Below are 26,795 nucleotides of genomic sequence, written 5' to 3'. Positions count from 1 at the left end.
GACGAGGTCAGTAGAGGTAACTCATCTCTATACCGTACCGAGTACTTCGTTACCGTATACATCTCGACAAACCTTTTTCCTTCGGTGACCACCACCAGAGGTCAACATCGACATCCAGCATTCCCTTTCTTTAGTTATCTTCCTTGGTACCTTTACCCCCATCTCTTCTCGCCTATAACCATGTCCGACCACACGCCCACCCCTGACATCACGCTCTTCTTCCTGGGCGCCTCGCGCGCCATCCGCATCGCTTGGCTCCTCGAGGAACTCAACCTGCCGTACCACCTGGTGTCGTCGCCGCGGGCGTCCAACGGCCTCGCGCCCGACGAGTTCAAGAGCCAGATCCCGACGAGGATGGCCAAGAGCCCCGTGATCAGGGACGGGGATTTGGTGGTCCAGGAGAGCGCGGCGATTGTCGAGTGAGTTTTGCCCCCAACGGATGTCAGTGGTCGGTGCCGTATCAGACATACCAGAGGTAGGAAAGGAAGAAGGAGAAAGGACCAGTGCGGTCGGTACACAATCCCGGCCTGACCTCTCGGATGGCCCGCCGCACGTGGAAATGAAGACCGACAGATGACTGACATTGGCCGGTGATTCGGTCATGGTAGATATCTCTGCGAAACATACGACCTCCAAGGCCGTCTCCTCCCGCCCCCGCAAGAGCGACAAGCCCGGGCAAAAGTGAGGGAATGGGTCGCCGCCGCCGAGGGGACATTTATGCTCCACGCTCTCGCGGTATGTATTTGTTCTTTCCCCCCCCTCTCGTTCTTGGACCTCAATTCTCCATGAAGAGTCGTCCCGTCCACATCTCCCCATCCCCCCAATACTGACTCCATGACTCGAACGACCCAGATCCTCTACGCACGCTGGCGCCTCCCCAAGGCTGCCTCCACATACCTCGCAGAAATGGAACAGGGTCTCGCCCCCAACGTCCACAACGACCTCAACTGGCTCGAATCCGAGTTGGCAGACGGGAGACGGTACCTGGTGAGGCGCGGCGGAGACGAAGGCGATACCAGAGGCGTGGTGGCCCACCACGATAGCGACAGCATCTCGGCCGCGGACATCATGATGGGATTCAGCGTCGACTTCATCTTCGCCCGGGACCTGGGGGCCCAGGGCGGCGCGGCGCACGACTGGCCCAATGTGCGGAGGTGGTTGCACGGCATCAAGCAGCGCGAGGCATATACGAGGGCGGTCAAGAAGACCGGCTATACTCTGTAAAGAGGTGAGTTCAAGGACGGAAACCGGGAATTGGGGATTGGGAACGAGGTCATCACACCGACAAAGGACCTGGGACTCCCGCAAACAGATCCTCAGCAATGCCCAACTTTCCAACTCAATGTCATTGCAACGAACGAGGGTATCATAATCAGCTTTGAGTGCCCATTGTATCTGATGTGCCACGCAAATGGCTGGCACTAAGACTATCTCTGTGCTCGTTTCCAACGCTGTTCAAGTTTCATACCATCATCACCATAACTGCATGTCAGCAGGTGTCTCGGCCGATCCAAAACCTGGACAATCCGTCCGGGACCAAATCATACTCAAAAAGTCTCATTGACATCGTACCCTTCCTGTACGTTATTCAAGCCTGGCCCCGTCAAATTCCCATGCAGGCCCATGCTCTGTCGCTTGGGCAGTTTCGCCGTCCCACCAATGCTGGCCCGTTTGGTCGGACTGGGAATGTTAGATCCCACATCACTAGTACGTGTTCGAGCAAAGGTCGCGCGCCGGGGCGTCGGGGTAATTCCATTCTCATTGTCCCCGCCAACAAAACTGTTCTCGCTCTCTTCGTCCATGGTGCCATCGTATCCGCTTCCATAATTACTGAGGCTGCTTTTTGGCCGAACTCGGTCTGTGGATGCATTGGGCGCGAAATTGGACCCTATACCACTGCCCAGAGGCGCTCGGGGAAAGCCAGAGACACTCGCCCGGCTTCCTGGACGGCTGTGTGACGGCGCGAAAGACGACCGTGCCGATGTGAACCCACTCGTTCGCGAAGCTGGGCGAAGAGGCGGGGCGGCCATGTCGCCCCTGGTCGGGGAAGAAGGCCGCTGGTTTAGTGACGGTCGGCTGGTCTTGGGTTTGGGTATCGAAAATTCGGCTCTTGTGGGAGATTGTTGCTGATTTAACGAGGTTCGGCTTGCTTTCGTTCTGGGAACTGACGGCGTCTCTTGCACCTTCTCCACTAAAGAATCGTTCCCGCTGATTGTACTGCCGCCCGTCCGTTTTCGACTGCGGACAGTGACAGACGCAGGGATATGATTATGATTACCGAGTGCCGAACCACTTCGAGGTGAAGATCGGGGCGGAGTGCGTACAGGAGCCGGAAGTTTTGAACGAGCAGTTTGTACCCTTTCTTCCAATGTCGCGATTTTGCCGCGGAGATTTCTGAGATGGATGATAGATGCGGATTGAGGGAGCCCTGACGGCCGTTGCGGTACATTTCCGGGCCTCGACAAGCTCTGTCGAAACGATGACGAAGGTGCTGTCCTTGCCAATGCTGCTATTGAAGGGCCACGAGCATGACCGGCAGGTTTCGGGGCGGTGGATCCTGAAGTAGATGGGCGAGACGTCGGCAGAGACGGTCGTTTTCTGGGGATACCTGGTGTTGCCAAAGGTTTGGCGACTTGACCCGACTTGTCCGAGATTGGAGGGGATGGAGGAGTTGGGGTGTCTGACAATCCAGAGGAGGAACCTGCCTTCGGTGGAGGGGTGTCGAAGGTAGGCGAAGAAGCATTCGTTGTCGTCGGGGACAGCTCTGAGCGCGGAGAAGCAGACACGGCAATGGGCTGCAATGAGAGGTGCTGTTCCCGGCGGGCTAGTTGGTCCACGGCCTTTTGCAGCTTCTCTTTGGTGATGTCGGTCTCGATCTTCAAGTCGGAGAGTTCGTCGCGCAGTCTTTGCGCTTCGATTCGCAGCGCTTCTCTTTCTTGTTCCCCGGAGCGGAGTTCTTCCTCCAGCATGACGCTCCGTTCGATAGTCTGATTATATTTCTGTTCCAAATCTTCAAGGGACGACTCTGTGTTTCGTTGCTTGCGCTCGTAGTCGTCATTGGCGACCTCGGTATCGCGAAGGCGCAGATTTAGCTCCCGGTTGGTCTCTCGGAGTTCTCTAATCTCCTTTTGCAGTGTGTTTTGAACATTGGACGCTTCGGTCTTGGACTGCTTGTATTTGGTCTTCCATTCCTCAACCTCATACTGGAGATTGGCCGCTCTCTCTTTGAGTTGGCGCTCACGTTTCTCTGACGCATCGATATCACGTTCAAGTTCCGCTTCCAGGTCTTTACTGGAAGCCTGGAAGTCTGCAAGCTCCGCTTCTAGCAATTCGTATTGTGCTTTGTAGTATCTCAGTGACTCTTCCAAAGAGGAGCTCGGTCCAGGGGGTGACGAAGGGACCGTGTCTGTATGTGGCATCTTGGCCTTTGTTGGTGGGGTCGTTCGGCTGCCTGGTTATTGTCGCTTAGTGTCGTTGTGTTGGTTGACGGAGTCGTTTATCGATGGCTGCGCGATTCTACCTGTCGAGGTGACTCTTTTGGATATTTGGTGGTGGCCTGTTGCTGGTTTCCGATTGATGCGACGCGGGTGTCGGGCGGTGAGGTTGGGTCGGTTCGGTTGTTGTCGTCGAGATATCTGTCGTTCGCGCAGATATCTGAGGGGCGTATTGTCGCTATTGCTGCTGCCTGCTGCTATGGTTAGTATTCACGGGGTGAGCCTGCGCTGGGCTGACGTTCCCTGCGAGGAGGCAGTGGAATCGCCGTTTTTGTTGTATCAGAGTTGATAGAAGGGGCAGGCAAATAAACGCAGGCACGTCTAACGACAAACAACGGGTTACCGCGCACTAGGCGGCACTAGGCCGGGGGGTTGGGAGATGCACTGGACACGCACTGGGCTGACGGGGCCCTGCACTGGCAACAGCCGACTGCCAAGGGGAGCCTATCCATGACCTCGTGCACAGAAATTCTCCGATTGACTTTATCTTCGGGTTCCTCTGTTTGTACGAGGTACGTATTCTGGGTCCTTCCGGTCTTCTTCTTCATGCCGCCGAACGGGGTCTAGCACTGCATGCACATCCACATCCAGGAAGAAGACTTGTAGTCGTGGAAGTACAAGTGCACAGAAACACGTGATCACAAGAGGTGTGTCTTGGCAATTGCTCTTCCGCTCAATGCCTCCACAAGGTTTTTCTCATTCTATTCTTAATCCTCCTGTAGACTGTCAATCTCTACTGCTCCTGTTATCTGATACCACCGCCTCACTTCCAATGGTTCAAGAAGTCTCTCACCTGGACCAGGTCCACGCAGACCCCTACCTGTATCCACACGATGCTTCCCTGTCGCCGGAAACGACCGCCCTGGTTATTATCGACATGCAGCGGGACTGTAGGCTGACTGCTTAGCAAGATGCTTGGACTGGCGCGCTGATACTCGTCCTCTGCAGTCTGTGAAGTGGGCGGGTACTTTGACTGTCAAGGATACGATGTGGCAGACGCTCGTGCCATCATCCCAGCCATTCAAGCCCTTCTTTCTACCGCACGAAAAGGCTCATTCCCAGTCTTCTTCACTCGGGAAGGTTTGAGGCTGACATCACGCGGTCATCAGAATGCTTTGCTGAGACTCCTGTAGGTCACAGGCCAGACCTCTCCACCTTGTCAAGTCGCGAACGATTTCGATCTCGCAACAATCCTCGACATCTGGGTATTGGTGACAGCGGCCCATTGGGAAGATTCTTGATTCGTGGAGAAAAGGGTCACGACGTGATCCCCGAACTCAGACCGCTGCCCGAAGAGATCATTATCGATAAACCTGGGAGAGGGGCATTTGCTCATACGGATTTTGAGCATATCCTGCGGCTTCGTGGCATCAGGAACTTGATTCTGACGGGAGTAACGACAGATGTCTGTGTTTCCACCACCATGAGGGAAGCGAATGACCGCGGCTTTGACTGCCTCGTCCTAGAAGACGCCACAGCTGCAGCTACCCCCAAGCTGCATCAATTCGCATTAGATTCCGTCAAAATGGAGGGGGGTATCTTTGGTGCCGTAACTCAGTCTGGCAAAATAATCGATGCCATGGATACTTGGGCCTGATCACCAAGCCTACCACACGATTACCTCAGTCCATTTCTTGACCTCTCTCAAGACTCAGGGGCATCACATTTTCCTGAACGTATTCCCTGATGCACTTCTTCGATCTTGACCTCTCGATGCTTTTGTAACGCCGCCATTAGTACTGTTGGTACGTTTTGGCTTCTTGGTCGGATCAAAAGATATGACCTTGTCACCGACAGCCTCGCCAAAACCAATTCTTCGTTTGGCCCGTTCGACTGGCCGGAAGCTTTCAGCTCGAGAGCCAAATGAGCGATCGTGTGATGTTCTTGCAGCGTTATTCGACTTAGAAGACGTGACCCGCATCTGAATTTGATCGCCCCTCTTCTTCTGTTTCTTGCCCGAGTGGCGTCTGTAATCGGCAGTCGATATTCGATCTGTTGTTTTGTATCTAAAGGGCCCATCATCTTCATCTGTCTGATCCTCGTCACTCGACCCAGGAACTTCGTCGATCGCTTCCTCTTCGACAGCGGTCAGACCCTTTTCTCGGTCGTGATCCAATGCAGCCACCTTGGTGCTAGCGTTGAGTTGCTGAAACTCTCTGGAAGTCTCATCCACTGCGAAATCCTCATCTTGGAAGAGTTTGGCGAAACGTGAATCTGCAAGGAGACCTTTCTCTTCATCTTGAGCAGAGAGAACCTTGGTGGCCTCCGCAGCCGCAGCCTCATCACCTCCTTGTGCCAATACCCTTTGAGCGCGACGTCGTTCATTCTTTTCTTCGCGTTCAAGTATTCGTTCTACCATCTTCCGGTTGACTTTGACACTGATTTTCTTCTTGCCACGGATTCTGCTCTCGCGTTCTTTGTCGATCTTCGCTTGAACCCGCTTCGCTCGCTCCTCTTCCCAGGTCGTCGGATTTGCAATCAGTTTGGCTTCCTCATACAATCCCTGAGCTACGAAGAAGCCATGCATGTATGGTCGGAGGAGATTCGTCTTGCCCACGAGGTGATCCAAGTTGAGCATGCGGAGTTGAGGCGGCGTAAGGAATTTGTAGTTGTCGTACACCTCCCCTATCTTTGACTTTGAGAACGCGTACGGATCATTTGGATCCTCGGTCATCTCCTCGACGACATTGTCCAGGAATGAACACCACTTGGGGGCCGGCCCAAGCTGTGGAATAAAGAATGCATGTTGTTGTCGACCTTCGTTGGCCGTCAGAAACATCCCACTATCTTTGCACCAAGCAACGCAGTTAATGTCCACCGCTGGCTCTACCGACGTCCAAGGTGTTCCGTCCCGCTCGTCCCAGAGCTTCAATATCCGTCGGTCTGCTGAGGCGACTTTAGGCTCTCCAATGGAATCTCGGGTCTTGACACCCTGCGTCAAGAACTGTATATACTGGATTGGGTAACCGTAGCCTTGGTCCTTCTTCAAAGTCGGAAGTGAGGATCGTAGATCGTAGAGGTAGATGAGTCCAGATGAAGTTCCAACGGCCATGCTGATGCCAGAACGATGGAAGTCGAGAGCTGTCACCTGCGGCCGCCCTTCAAAGTCGGCAGGCACACCAAGGGTAGCCACACGAGCTCTAGATCGCGTATCCCAATACTCGACCGTGCCTAGTGACGTGCCAAATGCCAACAGGTTGTGGCTGCCTTCTGCGACTGCAGCGACGTTGACACTGCCAGCTCTGATGCCTCCTTGTAAAGCACCACCGCCTATTGAGTTCATGTCGTCACCTCCAACGTCCACCTCAAACTCATTCATGAATCTTCCCAGCTCAAGATTAATCCTGAACACCTCTCCCATTCCATTTGCATTCACCCCAACGGCTGGAACCAGCAATTCGGTGCTGCTCCGGTCATACGCAAGGTCACGACCGTACCGCGGTATTCGTAGCGAATCATGACATCCACTAGGTGTATGAAACTCCAGGGAGCGGTCCTCTTGCAGATGAACAGATTTGGAATAATCGGAGGAGAGGAAGATGAATGTCTTGTTCAAGGTATTGGTATGTCTTGCCCACGAAAGCGCGAGGTTGGGTAGGTAATGAGTATGGATTTGTGGCTTATATGTTCCCGTGCTCATGACCCATTCGCCATCTTCGCTGACCCGTACGCATTGACTGGCTTCCTCGAATTCAAAGTCTTGTAGCAGCTCGACGCGGTTGGCATATTCGGGGTCCTTTTTTCGCTTCTGCTGTTGCGAAAGCCCTTCCGGGAGGCTGCGAGAGGTCGAGGAGCCAGACACCGTATAGACTGGAACGGTGCTGTTGGTTAGTCTCATGCTGGGCTCGTAGGAGAAGCGAGTTTCGCATGTCAATCCCAAACCATAGGTAACGCAGACATGTCAACCTGCTTCTTGTTAGTTGACTGACTGCTAAATGGCAAAACTGGGGCTTCACTTTCATACCTGGTGGCACTTCAACTTTTTTTTGGGTCGGCTTGAAATCTCCAAGAAGCGGGTCACGCGAAGTCCACGCCAAGACTTTGGGGCTATCACGTGCTCGGCGATCGAAGTCTTCCCGTGCTGGTCCTTCAACGACGAACCTCTTGACCCATGTTACAGTAGAGCTGGTCTCTTCCACTCCTTCCATATCTTGCTGTCTCACTTCGAAAAAGGGACCGTTATTCTGCGCAAACCTGTGAGATCCAGCCTTTGAAGTCTATCGGCTCCGACTCAGGTCATCTTACCAAGTCAGCCGACGCACCGTGGCAATATCGCCCTCATAGCCTCGAGGGTTTTTGGAACGACCAACCATTTCGCATGCTGGAAGACACTCGTGCAATGCACCTAAAACTTGAACAATTTATATTGTCTTGCTGTTCCCTACGAGCAGCCCTTATCCCACCCAACGGTTGACGACATGAATACCACATTGGAGTTCCCAAGTAACTGTTCCACCAATGTCTACACTCTTGTGAGTCGCGGAAAATACAACGGGTTTCATACCCAGTGAAACTAATGGCTGTCAAGAACGATTTTGGCGAGATAGCCTATATTGTTTGCACAGTGGCAACTCCGCCCACGCAGGACCCGTCCCAGGTTGTCAGTAGTGTAGAGAATACTCTTGCTCGACTCCGGAGGACTGAGCGTCAGTTTCGAGAAGCATCCATTCTTGCTGCGCTAGATGTCGAAGCTCGTCAACTCTTCACCTTCTACAAGAAGGTGGACATTACTGCTCCGAAAGACCAAAAAACCCTACTGTTGAAGTTTGGTTACGTCCTGCGGAGCAATACTTGTACGATCGCCTACAAGACCGCTGCCCGCCTTCCCGACCTGCTGAAACCAGAGCACTCTCGGCTCTACCGACTATTTCTTACTGCGATTGTGTCCAGCATCAAGTTTGTCCCCAATGGCGAGACTGATATTCAGCCATTGGGTGCCAATTTATATCTAGTCGAGCAGTCCCCGTCGGTTGCTGATGTTCGTCAACTCGACAGGGTCAAGAAATGGCTCCTCTATCGTATCGATCTACAGGTTGTTTCAAGCGGTCATATCATACTGACAATCGCAAAAGATGGCGCCTTCTCCTTCTTGCGTATTCCGGACTGTGCTGCCACGCCGAACTGGAACGATCACACACAGTCCGAAGCAACTGCCATATACCTCGCACCCATTGCGCGAATTGCGCGGTCAACGCGATCAAAAATCCTCGCTCACAAAAGGTTTGCTGGCACGTCTGGCAACGCGGCCAATGACGAGACACCGCTTTCTGATGCGCGAAGAGAGATTTGGAGAGAGGTGCTACCGACTTGGCTCAAGGAACATATGAACACCAGTATCGATGCAGTGGAAGCTGACTGGATTGAGATCGAAGTACCTGTAGAGGAGGTCGATCACGCGTACAACGAAAATCAGCAAGATAATCCAAGTCCCGAGAGTATTAAGTGCGACTCGGTTACTTGGAAAACAATCTTTTGGCCCGTAGACCTTTGTTTTGTCTTTGCCGTCGAAGAGTCTGTCACGCCAAAGGAACCTCAAGGGAACCATGATCCAATGCAATTTGTGTGGGATTGGATTCTTGGTATGGGTGGCAACGCATCAAAGCTTGAAGCCGACCCGCAAAAGGTGGTTGATGAGGACGATGAGCCACTGTTTGCTGATGAGGGTGCATTTGACGATCCAGTGCATTTCCATCCGTTTGGACCTCCGGCCTTTGGGGCAGGCCAAACAATATATCCGACTCCGCCTGATGTTGGAATGACACATCCCACGCCGGGCTTCTCATCCTTTGATGGGATGTCTATGACTCCAGCAAATCTCCCTCGCAGTACTGCTGAACGGCCTCTTCCGCAGGACCAGGACATGCCAGATTTCGAGGACGAACCAACAACAGGCGGGCTGCAGACATACTATGATGAAGACTTGTTCGAGGAACACCCGGATGATAATCTCGGCGCAGAAGCTAATGGCGACGAGCCTAATTGGGATTTCTTCGATGGTCCAGGGATAGATCCTACCTCTGCACGCTCTGCAAGCCACGGACGCCTCGAAGAGACAGCGGTGAGTGGCGAGACCCAGCCAGGCACCGAAGCCCACGATCGAATAGCTGGTCAAAATGACGCTTCTCGGGGTCCATCTATTGTGGAGGGCGATAGCACGGGCTCTGATATCGCGCCTAAACTACCTGCAAATACCAAGTTGCAGCAATCCCAAGAGCAGATGGAAGAGCCGACCAGCATTCCCCAGGTGCAAAATAAGCAGACACCACAACCTTCGTCAAAACAAGGTCCTCCTTTGTGGCAGCCCGAGGCAGCCAGAGAACCCAGAATTGGTGCTGAGCGTGGACGTCGTTCAAGTTTGTACGATGGTCCATATTCACTGCTGTCCGTGTCAACACATGACAGTAGATACGGCGCGGGCGGGGATTATTGGTTCGATCCAACGCCGATCCTTTCTAATATGGAGGGCTATCCAAAGCCGAGCCCGGTCTTTCGGAGACCTGCATCAAGTTCATCAGACAGTGACAGTTTGATGACTAGTTCCAGCAATTCGGCAGACCCTGTGTCCAGGCAAAGTACAGCCCATGTGCCATTCAGACAATGGACAGAGTATCAACCTCCGTCCCCAAACGCTGCCAGTCGCCAGCCCGAGGTCGCCAAGTTGACGCTCTATCAGGACGTGCAACAGATACTAGGATCTTTAAGGCCTGGCTTGATAGAACCTCCCGCGCCATCCGACTTCCAGCTGGACAACCTCGAACCTCGCAAAATTCCTCCAGTATCCCCACAGACGCTCCTGCAAATCGCTCACGTTTTGGTTGAGCAGATGTCTCAGACAACCCTACTACCTCATAAAGAGTATTCGAGGGAGACGCACCGTCCGCCTCGTGATCACATGGATGTAAGTGTTGATTTGAGCGGCATCAACACCTCTGCAACACCCTCGAATGTGTTTCAACTTACCAGCCTCAAAGCCGAACAAAACAACGGCAGAGTTCAGGGCAAGGTTGTAAGAATCCAGCCGGACCAGATACGCGTTCGTCGTATGGAGCGACCACTTACGGCCACTATCTCTATTCTGAATTTCTGGGATTCGTTGAATCTTCAACCTGAAAATGGACCAAAGGACGTGACTGTCTTTTGCCTCCATCCGAGTCAAAGTAATGTGGCGGAGGGATGTCTCAATCTGCTGCAGCGGCTCGCCGAAACTTACACTTCCTGTTCTCTGGGATCGCATACGATCGGTCGACTCTCTGGTGTCACAGATACTGGACTGGTATCATGGGGTTCGAATGACACGGGTGAGCATAACCTCCTTCAAACATGCCATTTCGTCGGTAAAGCTCTTGCGACTACTTCCGACGTGAAGGGTACTGTGCTTGTCTGTATGATTGGCAGAAATCAGAGCGTGAATTCATACCTGGAGGCCTGTATTGCCTTCTTCAGTCTCTTCGAATCATTCAGAGAGGCGCGAACGGACAACCATGGAGTGTCCGACATTGCTTTACAAGTCATTCCCAAAAACTTTGTCGCCAGTGCGGAATCATTGGTGATCCCTCCCCAAACAGCCTACATACGCCTGGCCATTGAGATTTACAACCGTATTCCACCGCCAGAACCTCCGGTGTCTCCAGCCGCTTGCAGCTCGGCCGTTGTGCTGTCGAAAACGGAAACTTCGGTGTATTTACAACTGACGCCAACATACTGCTCTCCTCTGGAGAAGCATGGGCCGTGTCTACATCTCGCATACTCCGTCAGCCAAGACAACAGATGGCTTACTGCGGCGTGGACAGACGAGACAGGGTGTGTTGCACTTAGTATGTCATATTGTCTTCGCATTCGACACTCAGGGAAGATCAGGTCCCGTCATGGCATATTCCGAGAGATGTGGGATATTTCGCAAGACCTCATGAGCAAAATGCGCGGGCCATGGCGACTAGTGGTCGTAAGGCACGGATACTATGAGCAAACAGAGCTTCTCGACTGGCATCAGCTCTTCGAAAATTCCCCATCGTCACAGAAACGATGTCTGCTAGTACTTTTGTCCGTCCAACTGGACCCAGAGTTAGAGATCTTCCCGCCATCCACCCAAGGGAAAGGTACACAGACGGGGACACAGAATCTCTATGGGACACCTGCGTCAACACCGCAGGGCAGTATGACGTCTCCCGAACAAAATGTACCAGCGACTCCAACGCCTGGTGGAAGTTCCTTTATGAATGCTCCTACACCTTCCGACCCTGGGTTTGATCCGAATAACGAGAGTGATCTCATATTGGTGGATCCCTCTGAGGAAAGCTGGGGCGTCATTCTTCCATACGGAATTAACCAGACGAGGAGCCTCATCGAAATTCGACCATCACAACTTACGGGTTATCTCATGAAACGTAGAGGTACCAAGGGAGAGGATGGGTACAACATGCTTGAGTTCAGCCTAGTCACCTCGACGACCCGCATATCGGACGCATCGAGCGAGGCTCCACCAGACGAGTTGTTGGAAGATTTGATCAAGCAGTATCGAGGCCTCGTGACTCTGGGCGCTACTCGAGGCTGCGTGGATCCCAACAGCGAATGCCTCCCTTGGCACATTGCGACGGCGATCAGAGGAGCCCAGCTTCTAGGGCAGGTCATGTAGTTCGCCTTGGTCTCTCCAAGTGGGTCGATGTGCCGACTTCGGAGCAGAGTGGAAGGCAATATTACTCGATACTACTCACAGGGATGCTACGCTATGTGTCAAACCCTGCACAGGCACTATTTTGTTTTGTTGGCCAAGTGGTCCGCACCACAAGTCGGAACTTGCTGGGCACTGGATATAACTACCTTGTACGTCCTTGCAACACGCCGACCTTCCCAGCCACCACTACTCGCTACTCAGTTCTGCAAAGTTGATTTGACAAACAGTGGGACACTGTCAGACCTGCTTGCCTGCTTACCAGGGGGCAAGAGGATCCGGCATCTGATTAGATCCTTGGATCACCGATTAGATTCTGGGTTTTTGCATGGCAAGGTCACCAAGGTCCAGCCAACTACTCCAAGAGGCACATCACCCACCCCCCGCGAGAGCGACAAGCTGGTATCCCCCTGTTCGCCAACAACACCAAATGAAATCATCCTCTCGGCCCTGTTCTTGGCAACCCTGGTACCCTGGACTAGAGCTGATAGCCCGTCCTAAAATGCCGCTCTTCCCGCCCCGCTTTGAAAATTTTTATCTGATGATCAGATTAGATGATGTTACTTTGTCCAATGGCTTTTCCATAGCGGCCATAGCGTCGACTTCAACCCCCACCCATTGCCTCACAGATCAAAGACCAAGTCCCCTGCACGAAAAATGTCCCGATATGACTTTTTGCGTCTCCAGTGTCACCTAGCTGGAGATCACTAATGATGCTCGACTTATTGTTGCCAAGGGGGGGTGGAAAACTTTGAAGTTCAACTCCAAGGTAACTCCAGTCGGTGTCGCCGTGTGACGCCCTCGCCTCATGTCTCAAGTACACCTATAACTAGACAAGCAGTTCCGTCTTCCCCTCCTGTGGTTTTTTGTATTGGATGGTCTCCTTGACTGTGGACGCATTGACAGAAGCCTAAGCAGGATCACAGTTTCTTTTTCATCATGTCGTTCTCGGACGAGTCTCACCCCAAGGCTAGGGACATGCCGTCCAGCCCCAAGGTTGCCGAAGATAGTGTGCCCCATTCGGCCGTGGAACAGCCTCGTCGACGCAGTTCTATCGTGGAGGCAGAGAAGTCGCCTGGTGTGGTGAGGATCGAGGCCATCAATGAAGTCCTCACCCGGACCGATCGTGTATTCCTCTTCATTGGCGTCTTTCTCATTGCCTACGCCTATGGACTGGATGGCATTACTCGGTATACATACCAGACCACTGCCACAGCATCCATGGGCCATCATTCCCTGCTGGCCACAATCAACACGCTCCGTGCCGTCATCGCCGCCGCTGCCCAGCCGACCGCTGCCAAAATTGCCGATGTCTTTGGCCGTCTGGAGCTCGTCTTCGTCAGCGTGGTCTTCTACGTCCTGGGATCTATCATTGAAGCCTGTGCGACCAACGTCGACGCTTTCGCCGGAGGCTCTGTTCTCTATCAGATCGGCTACACTTGCGTCATCTTGTTGGTGGAGGTGATTATTGCCGACATCACCTCCCTGCGAGCACGATTGTTCTTCAGCTACATTCCCGCACTGCCATTCGTCATCAACACCTGGGTGAGCGGCAACATCACTCAATCGGTGCTGGGTGCGACCACGTGGAAATGGGGCATTGGCATGTGGTGCATCATCTATCCCGTGTGTGCGCTGCCGCTCATGATCTCTCTCTACTTGGTTAGTCGGCGTGCTCGCAAAGCAGGAGTATTGGAAAAATACAAAACACCCTACCAGATGCTGGGCGCGAGGAGACTGGTGGTGGACCTCTTTTGGACACTCGACGTCATCGGGATCATCTTATTGATCGCCGTCTTCGCTCTCATTCTTGTTCCTTTGACCATTGCGGGAGGCTCGACGTCTGCATGGGGGACCGCCCGTGTCATTGCGCCTCTTGTCATTGGAATTCTCTGTGTCCCGGCTTTTATCGTATGGGAACTCAGAGCACCTCGACCACTTGTGCCCTTCCACCTCCTGAAAGATCGCGGCGTCTGGGGTGCGCTAGGGATTGCATGCACCTTGAATTTTGCCTGGTACATGCAAGCCGACTATCTCTACACCGTCCTGGTCGTCGCCTTTGATTTCAGCATCATGGGTGCTACGCGTATCACCTCCTTGTACAGCTTTACCTCTGTCATCGCCGGCTTCCTCCTGGGTATGGTGGTCTACAAGGTCAGACGCCTGAAGTGGTTCATCGTGGCTGGAACTTGTCTGTTCATGGTTGCGTTTGGGCTTCTGATTCACTACCGCGGGTCTGCCAACTCCTCCGGCCAGTCGGGTGTCATTGGTGCACAGGTCCTCTTGGGATTTGCCGGAGGTTTGTTCCCATACCCAGCCCAGGCCTCGATCCAAGCCGCAACCAAACACGAACATGTTGCCGTCATCACTGGCCTGTATCTGGCCACCTATAACATCGGGTCCGCTTTTGGAGGTGCGATCTCGGGCACAATCTGGACCAACGTGTTGCCAGGGGCGCTCGAAGAGAGATTGGCACCACTTGGCAACTCGACTTTGGCCGCTTTGACGTACGCTGACCCCTTCTCGATTGAAATCGAATACCCCATCGGCACACCGGTGCGGACAGCCATCATCGACGCATATCAGCACGCACAGAGGTTGCTCTGTATCACGGGTATCTGCCTCTGCACGCTTCTGATCGGGTTTGCCCTCTGTCTCCGCGATCCTAAACTGGGCGACGAACAGAGTTTGCCCGACGCGGAAGAGAAGGATGTGGTTCGTTGAAAGATGAAGAGGACTGTCTTGTCACTTGGCTCTTGACTCTTGGATCTTGGGAGTGAAGTGAAGTGAACAACCCACTGGGGAACAACAGTTAGGGAGTCCTCTGGCCTACCAAGCCAACAACAACCGCAAATTCTAAGCCATAAGCTATATCTTCCATGTACACTGTCATATTTTGTAATAAACCTTATTGGACAAATCACCTACTTAATGCCTTGCACTGTTCTGACACGGACCTTGACTGTGATTGTCAACGGACAAGGCCAGTATTGGTCACCCCGACATTGCGCAAACTATATTCCATCCACCCACCGGGTCGGGTGGAGATCAAAGACTCTATTCCGCTCCGCTCAGCGCAGGCACGAGGAACCACCAACTATATCCCATGTTCACATATTCACGTATTCACATTTTTTGAGGGGTTTCTGGATTCTATTGGCTAACCAGATCCTATCTCTTGAGGACGATTAGGACCTTGATCACAAGTCCCCGGTCACAAGTTACAATGTCGTCCTTCTTCTGCGCGAGGACTTCCTGGGACAGCTCTGGGGATATATATGAGACCATGGTCGTCCACCAAGTCCATCATATGTCAGACAATACTTACCGTCAGTTTTTTCCTTTCCTCTATGAACATCGAAATCCACCTTGAGCAGAATAGAAACAGCACAGCACAGAATAGACTCACACGCTTCCAAGAACACCATGACTATCAGATCACTCCTCGTCGTGAGTCTCTATGCCTTGGCCACAATCACAGTGGTGGCGCACCCAGTCAATACCATCAAGTCTATCAGGGCGAGGGCCATTGCCGCAGGGCCGTCGATCGACATGTTCAAGCCGGACAACGACGGGGCCAAGAACATTGCCGGTGTGGTGGGTGATGTGACGGGTGTCATCACCGGTATTCCCATGGGAACTGGTGCTGGTGCCGAAGCTGCGGGTGCCATGCCTGGCGATATGTATGGCGCGCCCTCCGATGCGTACGACCTTCCTGAAGATGCATACGATGCATACGGCTATCCTGAAGATGTATACGATGAATACGGCTATCCTGAAGACGTGTACGACCTCCCTGCCGACGCATACGACCTGCCGGCGGATGCGTACGACCTACCTGACGGCGACGTTTATTCCACCCCCACCAATTACGACGAGGAACCCTCGAGGACGTCTCCGCAATATTCCAAAATGACCATCGGATGTCGGGCGAAAGGGTGTGACAGTGTGGTCAAGGTCTACGACCTCGCCATGCCGGTGCCGACGCACAGCTGTCCCCGGGATGCGCTTGCCGCCCTAGCCAAATGGCGGCTGTTCTGTGACAGACCTCCCAAGGTCTTCAACAATCTGATTCAGACGGAACCCAATTGCTGGAGCCGCGCGCCTTCCATCGACCGGTGCTGCGGCGAATGGGTCGACCTCGACGATCCGAAATACAAAGACTATCCGTCGCGGTACATACCGATGGAGAAGGGCTTTGCAGACGACACGTACGTGGCGTCCTGGATACCCGAGATGGGGGACCACGGGGACCGCCGCATCATCAAGCCAGGCTGGCACGAGTACAACGTGAAGACAGACAAGTGTCAGTTCTGGCGACCCGAGGACGAACTCGAATTTGCGTACTTTATCAACACGCTGCCAAACTATGGGATTTGGGACGTGGATGAGACGGGCAAGATCTGGGGCCAAACCGCATGGAATGCCGAGGGCGTGTCTCCGGGGTCGCTGATACCAGGCTCTGACAGCGAAATGGATCTATCCAAGGCTGTGGGAGGTTGATTGTCGGGAGATGTTTGCAGTCATTGTGAGTTTTGGATGTCTTGGGCATTTGAGCAAGCGAGTTGTATATTTGGTTGGCGGGTTGGAGTAATGAGATGGGGGTGCTTCGTTATTACCTGTATTCTATATATTTCCCATGTCAAAGCAGGTCTAGACCTGTATGTACAAAGATCCTTGCATGAGATTGACAGACACCATCACCACGCAGTAATTTGTTGTTTGTGTAACCGTCGGGGTGAATCTGTATATCAAAGTGTTGATCCATGACGTCGCGTTGGTGGTTGTGGCGTCACCACGCGTCGATGGCGTGAAACCCGGTAGAAAGTCAAAAGTCAAAAGTCAAAGTGAAGCGGAGGTTGAAAGCGAAAGCGAAGGTGAAAAGCTGCTGCAACAAAAAGGAATCTTCAGATGTGCTTCACACCCGGCTTCATTCTGCCCAATTGATCCGGATCGGCTTGTTGGAACTACTCTGGTGCTTTTCTCACTGACGCTTCTCAAAACACCTCATTTCATTATAGCTGTTGAGCTCGGAAGCTGCGCCTCACCAGCCCTCAGCTCCCATCTCCCATTCACCAGCTTTCAGCTGCTCAGGTCTCCGCTCTAAAGCTTTCAGCTCTCGGCGCACCCTGAAAGCGCAGATGCCAACAACCCTCCCTTAACCCCTGAACTGCATTCAGTACTTGCAACCCGAAGCATCTATTTTCTCTGCGTTAGCATTGCATCCAGTGCACTTATTCCCAACCATCGTTGTTCTAACTGTCATGGCAGTATCGTAGTACCATACTCCTCCTCCCGATTATTGCTTCGTTATGGCTGCTCCTCCACTGCCCACGAGGGCCAGAACTGCTAATGATTCCGATGATGACGTCGTGACCGAGGGAGACCCTTCAAGCACCGCCGGCCTGTTGGTCGAGCGGTTGCAGGCCTGGAAACACATGTGTGGCTATCTCGAGAACTACATCTCTGCGGTTGCAAAGGAGCAGGCCGGTCGGGCCAAAGAACAAGAGAAAGTCTTGAAGACACTGTCGACTCCTCTCCGTGAGGCCCATCACTTCGATCCCGCGTTGGGCGGCGTCGCTGGTTTGTTTGAGAACTTGCGGGCCAACACCCAGGGGCAAATCAATCTGCACACCGAGACCTCCAAGAACCTCACGGGATCAGTGCTTCCCATCCTCGAACGTTTGCACGCCGAGATCAAGAACAAGCACAAAGAAATCTCCAACGGCACGGGGAAAGGGACCAAGGCTGTTGAGTCGGCGCGCTCTCATTCACAAAAGCACATTGAGCTGCTGGGCCAACAGGCTGCGCATTTCGACTCCTCTGGGGGCAGGGTGTCTGCACAACATGACCCTTACGTGGTCAGGCGAGGAACTCTGTATCGACTCAACAAACAGTTGCTAGAAGAGAACAACAACAGACAAGATCTGATTGCGGTCCAGAACTCCTTTGCCAAGTTTGAGACGTACGTCGTGCAGACGGTGCAGACTGCGCTGAACCAGTATAACCAATTTATGAGCGGCCAGGCAGACCGACAAAAGGCCATGTTTGGCGACATTGCCTCCACCGCAAGCAATATCCCGCTGGACTTTGAATGGAATGGATTCACCAAACGAAACCAGCACATCCTGGTCAACCCGAATGCCCCACCGAGGACGATGGATGCTGTGTCGTTTCCCAACGACAAGCATCGTTCTACCAAGCCGCTCGTCGAAGGCACCCTAGAGCGCAAATCTCGTGGGATGGGTGCTCTCAAAGGCTACAGCAGTGGTTACTATGCTGTCACTCCAGCCGGTTATCTGCACGAGTACAAAGACAATGACAACTTTCAGAAAGACCCGAATCCCGAGCACTCGTTGTACCTCCCGGACTGCATCATCGGGGCTGTGGACGGGCAGAAGTTTACGATCAAAGGGAAAGATTCTTCGGGTAGTAAATTGGGACAGAAGATGGCCATTACTTCAGATTTCCAGTTCAAAGCGCTCACCAACTCGGACGCGCAGCAATGGCACACAATCATTGCCAGTTTCGCCAATTCATCCAACAGCCTACCCACGAGCCCGACAGAGTCCCGCAATATTACCCCCATCACCACTAGGATGGAAGAGAACCAGACGCAGGGCGTGATCAGCGGACCAACAAGTGCATCAACACCCAAGACTGCGCAGCCAACGAGCGCCACTTCTGCCGCCACACCGTCTTCGGCTGGCGCCTTCAACCCCGAGCTCGGTTCAAACTCGTTGGAAGACAAGAAAACCGCGGGAAAGTAGGATGATTGTTGTGATTGTCCTGGGGTGAATGTAGGGGTTCTCATCTTTGTTCAGGCCTTGTTAAGTCGGTAATAATTTGATACCCACCAGCGTATATTCCTTGTTGAAATAATATATATTATAATGGGCTGAATGGGGCGAGAAAGGATAGTATAGTCACGTCGCGTGACTATATAGAGGCAGCCTCATAAAACAACGTAACCGATCCTGTTGAGACAAATCGCTCGACCTTCCTTCTTAACGCGTCCACTGGCAGGCGATGCCCGCGCCTAACAAACTCTGGAATTCTGACTTCAGCGTTGTCACCGAGCCGTACATTCTTGAGCAACGCTCTTCATCAATGCGAAATCCAAACCGTCATTCCCTCTCATTGCCGCCGTCGAGTCCCTTCTGTCTGCATCCCTAAATTTTCGAGCAGCACCCTACCAGAACGGTTTCCTCCGCTTGACGTCGCATATTCGTCTCCATAATGACTACTGATCGACGCCCACAATGAGAACACCAACACGTGTGGACAAGGAGGTGGCGAAAAGGGACAGATATGCTGAATTAATGGGGGACAATATCATTGGCACTTATCTCTCGGAAGATGCATTCCTCTCTTCCGAAAAGAATGAAAGTACTGGGGACAAATTACGGCGCTTTGTCCATAGCCAAGAGAGAATCCAGAACCCTCGCCTGCTCGGTAGCGGAATTCACGGGGTTGTGTGTCTGGCCACGATAAAGGATACCCCATATGTGTTGAAAGTGGTGAGAATGAGTTGACTATCACAAACCAGAACTTGTCTCACATGTTGCGCAGTTCTATAAATGGAAGCAACCCGGTCCTCGCTTCTACTCATATGAAGATGCTATCTACATCACGCCGCTCGCGTACGAGAGTCAGGCATTTGCTCGACTGGACTCAAGCAATCAAAATGGCAATTGGGCTATCCGGTGTTATGGATGGATGAAGTTATCAGATACCCAATTCAACATGATTAACGATATTGTTACTACTTCTGGCTTGAGTAGCCATGACCTGAGCCGTTGGGTCATCGTCAAAGAATACGGGCCAATCCCGACAAATGCTTCTCATGTTCCAGAAATTCTCGAGAATTTTGTGATCCCCAAGGAACTGAAAATATTGCCACAAGATCTTCGGCCCGAGAACTTTAGAGGATCGAAGATGGTCGACCTCTCGTGCGCCTTGACGTATCCGTGCCCAGGATGGTCGGAGTACGAATTCAAATTCTTCTATACAGACACCATTCGTGGGGTGCTGGATTGGTTCAAAAGCCAGCCAGGAGGATGAACCAACATGCTTCACGTCTCCTTCCCCGAATCTCTGCCCTTGAGCTTCTTTGTACTCGGGGTTGCACTCTAAATGAAATATGTCAGAGGTAGGCACTGTCTGTCGGAACACGTGAGAGTTTATACCTGGCTAGGATCGACGAAGCCATTGCAAGGATGCTGTTTTGCATGACGCTCGACTCATTGGTCTGCTGCCCGTAAATAAAATGTTCGTCAGACGACTATCGCTCCTGCCATTGATACGTAAAATTCATGTAGCACTGGCATTTGGCCTCCCCACAAGTCTAAATCATATACGACGACCGACCTGCTGGACAGGCCTCTGTACGTTGTTATACGTGTACGCTGAACCTCTACTGATCCTCGTACAATATAATCACACTTTTCGCTTTTTGTTAGAGGGTCATTCATGACCTTTTACCATTCAAGAAGACCATTTCTTTTCCTTTTCCTCCTTCACTCCCGAGAGACTCATCGAACAACCCGTCCATGTTTATCCCGTCAAGGTCAAAGCCCACGAGCCCGCTCCTCTTAGGGATGAACTGCCTGAGCAAGACGCCGGCGTCGCGCAAAACCTTGCGGGATGCGTCATCCATGTTGTAGCTCTGTGAGTAGACGACCTCCTTGACGCCGACCTGGGCGATCTTGACGGAGCAGGTCAGACACGGGCACGTGTCGCAGTAGAGGACGGCGCCGTCGCGGATGCGCTCGCGGCCGGCCTCGAGCAGCGCGTTCTCCTCGGCGTGCAGGCACAGGCACGTGTTGAGGGCGACGCCGCCGGCGTTACCGGACCCGTTGCACCGCGCGCACCCGCCCTCATTGCAATTCACTAACCCCCGAGGCGTGCCGTTGTACCCCGTGCTGATGATCCGGGCGTTGTGCACCAGCACGCACCCGACCCGCCGTTTCATGCAGTTGCTCCGGTGCGCGGCCAGCGAGGCCAGCGTCATAAAATACGCGTCCCATGTCGGGCGGAGACGGAGGGGCGATGCGAGATCGAGCGTGGAGAGGAATGCGTGGCTGTGGTTTTCCCCGAGAGATAGAGAGAGGGTAATTTTAGTTTTGGTTTTCAATCGCTTGAGTTCTTGGGATTTGGTTTTTGGTGTTTGGGTTATGGAGGTGCGGGAAATGGGAGATCCAATGAATCTAGGGGGACGGCCATATTATGGAGGAAGAACTTACTATGTCGAGATACTCGGAAAGGAGTTGAGAATAGACAAGTGAGCGTGTGACAGCAGAGGGAGAAGCGCTGTCTTGGCTGGTGAATGGTTTGGAGGTTGATCGTCGTTCTCGTCAACCGCATCATACGTCGTCCTCGTGGATGCTGAGGCGTGCGAGTCGCGAGAATCGACATCACTGAAAGAAACCAAGTCTGGCTGGGCACGAGACCCGTACAGCTTGAGGTCATTGTAGAAGATAAAGTCCGCCAGGGACATTGGTGGCAGTTGGCGTTTTTGACACCTGTTATACATGGCACGTACAGAATAGGATTAGTTCCGCCCTCGTTCTGCCGTCACATTCGTTTTTATGTTCTCTGATGAATAAGGAAAAAGAGAAGGTCGAAACGGAAAAAACCGAAAACAGGGGCTCTATCCAACTGTTTTTGCTGGAAAATGAACAGAACACCGAAACCAGAACGAAAGCAGTCTGGGCTATCCAAAGCAAACACCCAGAAAGATACTCGGAAATGACAGAAAGCATAGATCAGAAATCACAAACATACCGCTCGTTGAACCGCTCAAACCTCGTCCCCAAGGGCGCATCCACGTTCAGTAGCATGAAGAACGGCCGCCTCAGCAGGATCTCCAGCGTCGTTTCATCGTAGATGTCCGTCAGGACCCAGTGTTCGCGCCATCTCCTGGTGACAAAGTCTAGGAGAGACTCAACGTCCGGGAATGAGAGGCCCCGCGTGCCGATCTGGTCGGTGACGCTGGGCAGGAGCCGGAGGTGATCTGGCGAGAGATCGTGCGATGCGGACGTCGATTGTGATGGTTGGAATTGCTGTGGCGTGGGGAGGTGCAGGCGAAGGAACCCGTGGTGTTGGACCAGGTACTCGGCCGTGGTATGTTTCCCAGAGCAAATGGCGCCGCAGATGCCGACAAGCATTGTCGTGCTCTCGTAAGAAGAAGGGAGTTTTGGGGCAAGGCTGTGTGACTCGACTTGATCCCTCGATGGATTTCTCTGTTTTCCCCCTAGTAGCTGGGTTGCGTTGAATAATTAAGCCGCTGATGACTTCTCTTCAGGGCGGGATCTCCAGGCAACTCTTTTCAACCCCTGAACTGGTGGAAGGTTTGTGGAGCTGACTCTTGATGCTATTGCGGTTGGAGGATGCGGTTGTCTTTCTATATTGAGAACGCGTAAAGTGGTCATTGCCCCGCGACGCGTCCGAATGACCAGGTCTCAGTCTAACCCAAAGAGAACCCCTCGGCATAAAGCAGCAGCAGATGTCCAACCCCCGGGCAGGAATTCCGGCCTGCAGCTTGTACCTCGTATGGCTCCTCGCAACCTCCTTCACACATGGCTTGCCCCAGCCACTCCGCTCCACCACCACCGCCACAACGACACCACATGGTCCTGCCTAGATGATCTGATGATCCCAGCCAGGCTGACCTTGACCAAGTTTCCGACATTTCATCATCCTTACATTCGAATTGTTGCCGGTCAGAGCTTTGTTCTCCCACACAAGCACAGTCTCATCACTCCGGCATATCGAGTTTCTGTTCGTGTATGCTGAAGGGGGAAAACCAAAGCAACCTTCGTCGACTTCATTAGGGGCCTCGCACACAGGTCGGAACAATGCAGTACGTTCCTTTCGCCTCCGACATCGAGATACCTTTCTACGCCTCCCTAGCGTCGCACAAGATCAACCATGACAAGCTCGACGACTCGGCCCGCAAACTGCTGGGCCTCTATGAGATCCGTCCCGCGGACAACAAGGAGCATTCCTGCCGCATGCAAATCCATGCCAATGCGCTGACGAGCGACGATGTACCCGCAGGCTTCTACCGCGCAGAGGGTATGATCAAAAACGTCAACACGATTGAAGAGTACCGCAACATCGATAAGCTGGCAATGATTCAACAGGCCGGCAAGACCATCTGGGATGCCATCAACGACGGCACCATCTACTCGTGCCCGAGTCTCCTGGCCTCCTTCTTGGTCCTCAGTTTCGCAGATCTCAAAAAGTACAAATTCAACTACTGGTTTGCGTTTCCCGCTCTCGTCATGGATCCGCCCTGGGTACCCGTGGCCGCTAGTGGAAGCCTCGCAAGTTCAGAGACCGGCATCCCGTACAGGAAGTTGACCTCCATTGAGAGCACAAATCTGGTTGATCATGTCCAGACCTGGAAGTACGGCGTGGACTCGAGACAGCATGGGTTTTTCCTGGTCAAAAAGGCACGGGATGCTCCGCTAGAGCTTACTTCTAACAATCCCGGCGACGACGACTTTGGGCCTACTTCTCCACAGTCACCTCTTACCCCAACTGCAAGTCTTGGATACACGTGGCAAGTGGCCTCGTTATCGAGTTATGACACCGGCTTCTTCGACGGCGCTGACCCCGAAGACTGTTTTGTCGGGTTTGTCGATCCGTCCAACTACACCGAGCCGGGTCCCGTGGCGCCAGGATGGATGCTACGAAACCTCCTAGTCCTGGTCCGGCAACGGTGGAAACTCGACAAAGTACAAATCCTTTGCTACCGGGAAACGCAAATGCGACGGGACGCCGCGCGGAGTGTCATCCTTAACATGGAGATATCCAGACAGCCGTCGAAAACCAACAGCGGAGGAAACGCAGCCCAACCCCCAGATTATTCACAGACCATGCCCAAAGTCGTAGGCTGGGAACGAAATGCTCTGAACAAACTCACTGGCCGCGTGGCCGACCTCACTGAATACATGGACCCGACCAAACTCGCCGATTCATCCGTTGACCTCAACCTGAAATTGATGAAATGGCGCATCTCGCCTAACCTGAACCTCGAAAAGATCAAGGAGACCAAATGTCTCCTGCTCGGCGCCGGCACGCTCGGGTCATACGTCTCGAGAAATCTGATGGGATGGGGAGTCAGACATATCACGTTCGTGGACAACGGGACCGTCTCGTTTTCGAATCCTGTGAGACAGCCGTTGTTTACGTTTCAGGACTGTCTCGATGGAGGAAAGCAGAAAGCCACTGCTGCAGCGGAGGCGCTCAAGACAGTATACCCCGGCGTTCAGTCCTCGGGCCACGTATTGAGCGTGCCTATGGCAGGACACCCGATCACAGACCCGGAGAAGACCAAAGCGGAATACGACACATTAAAGAAGCTAGTGGATGAACACGACGCAATCTTCCTGTTGATGGATACACGAGAGTCGCGATGGTTGCCAACCGTCATGGGGAAGGCAAAGGGAAAGATCGTCATGAACGCCGCGTTGGGCTTCGACACATATGTGGTCATGAGACACGGTGTCCAGGCGGTTCCTACCCTGCCCGGCACGCAGAGAGAGGCCGCGCAGAAAGAGAACAAGGGCCAAGGGGAACTAGGCTGCTATTTCTGCAACGACGTCGTCGCGCCGGCGGACTCCATGAAAGACCTGACGCTAGACCAGCAGTGCACGGTGACGCGGCCGGGCATCGCAGCCATGGCCTCGGCCCTGCTGGTCGAGCTCTTCGTCTCCATCGTCCAGCATCCACGCGGGCCCGCCGCGCCAGCCTCGCTCTCCACCGACCACGGCCGGGGCGACGACCCCCATCCCCTCGGCATCGTCCCGCACCAGATCCGCGGGTTCCTAGCCACCTTTTCCAGCATGACCATCACGGGAACGGCGTACACGCACTGTAGCGCCTGTTCCGACAAGATCCTCGACGCGTACGACGCCGACGGCTGGGCCTTTGTCCAGAGGGCCCTCAACGAGAAGGGCTACGTCGAAGAGCTTAGCGGCCTGAAGGAGGTGCAGAGGCTGGCTGAGGAAGCGGCCAAGGATATCGAGTTCAGCGACGAAGAAGGCGTCGAGGGCGCCGAGGATGAAGAGGGGGAATTGATTTGAGCGACACGACCGTGCCGAGTAAGCAACAGTGGCTAGCTACCTAGCCTTGGTCACTCATGCCTCGTGTCGGAGATTTTGTAGGAGGGAAGATGGTAAGCAGCCTTCCATCACCTCACCGCTTATATAGATATATAGTGCCGATCAGCACTCCTGGTTTTTCGACCTTTTGTACTCCCTTCCCCTGTCTTGCCCGCAGTATCTTTTCTCTCTTTTACCCCTTCACAGGAAGATACAAACAAGTCCTAGATATCATTCCCTACCCAGTGGGAGAGTCTATGCTTCACGGCTCGGCAAACACCGCGTCCCGATCAGCCTTTGCCAACCGCTTGATGCCCACGAAATACGCCTCGCGGGATTCACTCCGCGAGCTCTCAGGTTTCTCGCGATGGACCTTGTGGAACATGGCCTTGAGGCTCTTCTCCAGCGCCTTGTCTTCGACGCCCTGGTAGAACTTGCACACGAAATGTCCGCCGACTTTGAGCGTGTCGTAGCTGAATCGCAGGGCGGCTCTGCAGAGATCCTGCTCATCTCCCCAAAAAAGAAGTCAGTGGAATTGTTGGTGTGCCTTGGAATTTCGCGGAGAGTGATAATGTCGTGAGAGTCTGGAGACCCGAAGAAAGGGGATGGGGATAGGAATGAGTAGGTCACTCGAGGAGCTTCAAGCAGACACACGTACCATACTTCCGGCGTGATCGCGAAAGGCATTTCCACTCGTGTTCATCAACCTGCGATAAGGGTTACTGATGCTCTTCTTGTAAAGCCCTTCAAGCGGGTCCCAGGGTTCACACATGTCGCTCAGCACCACGTCGACCGACTTGTCCAGATGTTGTCGATCTTGCTCTTCTTCCTCAAGCGTCTTCTCGTGGCTCTCGCGCTCGAGATAGCCAGTTGCCTCATCCTCGAGCACCGCTTGGTCTAGCCCGCCTTCTGGAGTTGCAGACGAGCCTAGCGTGAGTGGTTGCCGTAGGCGGCCCCGGTCGGGGTTTCGCAGGAAGGACTTTATCTCGGTTTGAATGTCTGGGGACAAAAAGTCGCCTTGGATTGTCGACACGCCCTTCGGCGGCTGGACGGGAAGGAGATCAACACCTAGCACTCGGCCTCGAGGCTTTGTCAGGTCAATGGCGACCTGTGCCAAAGGCAGACATGTGTCAGCATTCGGACCCAACTCGTCTGGCTCGGATCTCTGCAGACATCGACCCGCAACCTCTCCACTCGCATGTGTGTGGTGTTCTTACCTGACTCCAACTCCCCGGCGCAAACCCCAGATCCACCACAGTCATGCCAGGCTTGAAAAGTCTGTATCGCTCATTGATCTGCAGCAGCTTGAAAGCCGCCCGACTCTTCAACCCTTGGACCTTTGCGGCGCGAGCAAACTGGTCCCCTCGCTGCCGATCAGTCCAGCGCCTCGTGCTCGAGGAAGCGAAGCGTGCTCCTTTCGTGGAAGTCGAGGGTGAGAAGCGTAAAGGTGATGTGGAAGGAGATGATGTACGACCAACAGGCAATGAGATAGAGTTTGGCGAGGGGAGACATGGTGTCGGA

General features: G+C 53.4%; 12 protein-coding genes across 12 annotated transcripts; 8 read left to right on the top strand and 4 right to left on the bottom strand.

The window, feature by feature from the left end:
* Positions 1–180: 180 nt before the first annotated feature.
* AYO20_02167 (hypothetical protein) lies at positions 181–1,224 on the top strand (the record flags this gene model as incomplete). Its single annotated transcript, XM_022640473.1, has 3 exons — positions 181–419; positions 609–735; positions 853–1,224. 3 exons carry the CDS (start codon positions 181–183, stop codon positions 1,222–1,224), a joined length of 738 nt encoding a protein of 245 aa, XP_022503530.1.
* A 323-nt stretch (positions 1,225–1,547) lies between these two features.
* Positions 1,548–3,419, bottom strand: AYO20_02166 (hypothetical protein; the record flags this gene model as incomplete). The annotated part of the gene is made up of 1 exon (XM_022640472.1): positions 1,548–3,419. The coding sequence occupies one exon, from the start codon at positions 3,417–3,419 to the stop codon at positions 1,548–1,550; it is 1,872 nt and encodes a 623-aa protein (XP_022503529.1).
* An 847-nt stretch (positions 3,420–4,266) lies between these two features.
* Positions 4,267–5,091, top strand: AYO20_02165 (hypothetical protein; the record flags this gene model as incomplete). Its single annotated transcript, XM_022640471.1, has 3 exons — positions 4,267–4,384; positions 4,443–4,574; positions 4,628–5,091. 3 exons carry the CDS (start codon positions 4,267–4,269, stop codon positions 5,089–5,091), a joined length of 714 nt encoding a protein of 237 aa, XP_022503528.1.
* Positions 5,092–5,154: 63 nt separating this feature from the next.
* On the bottom strand, positions 5,155–7,332 carry AYO20_02164 (hypothetical protein; the record flags this gene model as incomplete). The annotated part of the gene is made up of 1 exon (XM_022640470.1): positions 5,155–7,332. One exon carries the CDS (start codon positions 7,330–7,332, stop codon positions 5,155–5,157), a length of 2,178 nt encoding a protein of 725 aa, XP_022503527.1.
* Positions 7,333–7,912: 580 nt separating this feature from the next.
* On the top strand, positions 7,913–12,126 carry AYO20_02163 (hypothetical protein; the record flags this gene model as incomplete). Its single annotated transcript, XM_022640469.1, has 2 exons — positions 7,913–7,966; positions 8,023–12,126. The coding sequence occupies 2 exons, from the start codon at positions 7,913–7,915 to the stop codon at positions 12,124–12,126; spliced, it is 4,158 nt and encodes a 1,385-aa protein (XP_022503526.1).
* Positions 12,127–13,101: 975 nt separating this feature from the next.
* On the top strand, positions 13,102–14,886 carry AYO20_02162 (hypothetical protein; the record flags this gene model as incomplete). Its single annotated transcript, XM_022640468.1, has 1 exon — positions 13,102–14,886. One exon carries the CDS (start codon positions 13,102–13,104, stop codon positions 14,884–14,886), a length of 1,785 nt encoding a protein of 594 aa, XP_022503525.1.
* A 702-nt stretch (positions 14,887–15,588) lies between these two features.
* On the top strand, positions 15,589–16,665 carry AYO20_02161 (hypothetical protein; the record flags this gene model as incomplete). The annotated part of the gene is made up of 1 exon (XM_022640467.1): positions 15,589–16,665. One exon carries the CDS (start codon positions 15,589–15,591, stop codon positions 16,663–16,665), a length of 1,077 nt encoding a protein of 358 aa, XP_022503524.1.
* Positions 16,666–17,474: 809 nt separating this feature from the next.
* On the top strand, positions 17,475–18,932 carry AYO20_02160 (hypothetical protein; the record flags this gene model as incomplete). The annotated part of the gene is made up of 1 exon (XM_022640466.1): positions 17,475–18,932. The coding sequence occupies one exon, from the start codon at positions 17,475–17,477 to the stop codon at positions 18,930–18,932; it is 1,458 nt and encodes a 485-aa protein (XP_022503523.1).
* Positions 18,933–19,424: 492 nt separating this feature from the next.
* AYO20_02159 (hypothetical protein) lies at positions 19,425–20,226 on the top strand (the record flags this gene model as incomplete). The annotated part of the gene is made up of 2 exons (XM_022640465.1): positions 19,425–19,682; positions 19,735–20,226. 2 exons carry the CDS (start codon positions 19,425–19,427, stop codon positions 20,224–20,226), a joined length of 750 nt encoding a protein of 249 aa, XP_022503522.1.
* A 406-nt stretch (positions 20,227–20,632) lies between these two features.
* Positions 20,633–22,331, bottom strand: AYO20_02158 (hypothetical protein; the record flags this gene model as incomplete). The annotated part of the gene is made up of 3 exons (XM_022640464.1): positions 20,633–21,245; positions 21,408–21,686; positions 21,949–22,331. 3 exons carry the CDS (start codon positions 22,329–22,331, stop codon positions 20,633–20,635), a joined length of 1,275 nt encoding a protein of 424 aa, XP_022503521.1.
* Positions 22,332–23,021: 690 nt separating this feature from the next.
* AYO20_02157 (E1-like protein-activating enzyme Gsa7p/Apg7p) lies at positions 23,022–25,256 on the top strand (the record flags this gene model as incomplete). The annotated part of the gene is made up of 1 exon (XM_022640463.1): positions 23,022–25,256. The coding sequence occupies one exon, from the start codon at positions 23,022–23,024 to the stop codon at positions 25,254–25,256; it is 2,235 nt and encodes a 744-aa protein (XP_022503520.1).
* A 280-nt stretch (positions 25,257–25,536) lies between these two features.
* On the bottom strand, positions 25,537–26,786 carry AYO20_02156 (hypothetical protein; the record flags this gene model as incomplete). The annotated part of the gene is made up of 4 exons (XM_022640462.1): positions 25,537–25,776; positions 25,933–26,439; positions 26,492–26,637; positions 26,753–26,786. 4 exons carry the CDS (start codon positions 26,784–26,786, stop codon positions 25,537–25,539), a joined length of 927 nt encoding a protein of 308 aa, XP_022503519.1.
* Positions 26,787–26,795: the final 9 nt, after the last annotated feature.

The sequence above is a fragment of the Fonsecaea nubica genome (genome assembly GCF_001646965.1).
Source record: "Fonsecaea nubica strain CBS 269.64 chromosome Unknown Scaff9, whole genome shotgun sequence".
Taxonomy (NCBI): Eukaryota; Fungi; Ascomycota; class Eurotiomycetes; order Chaetothyriales; family Herpotrichiellaceae; genus Fonsecaea; species Fonsecaea nubica.
Note: the sequence above shows the minus strand (reverse complement) of the source record. Positions and strands in the feature narration are given on the sequence as shown.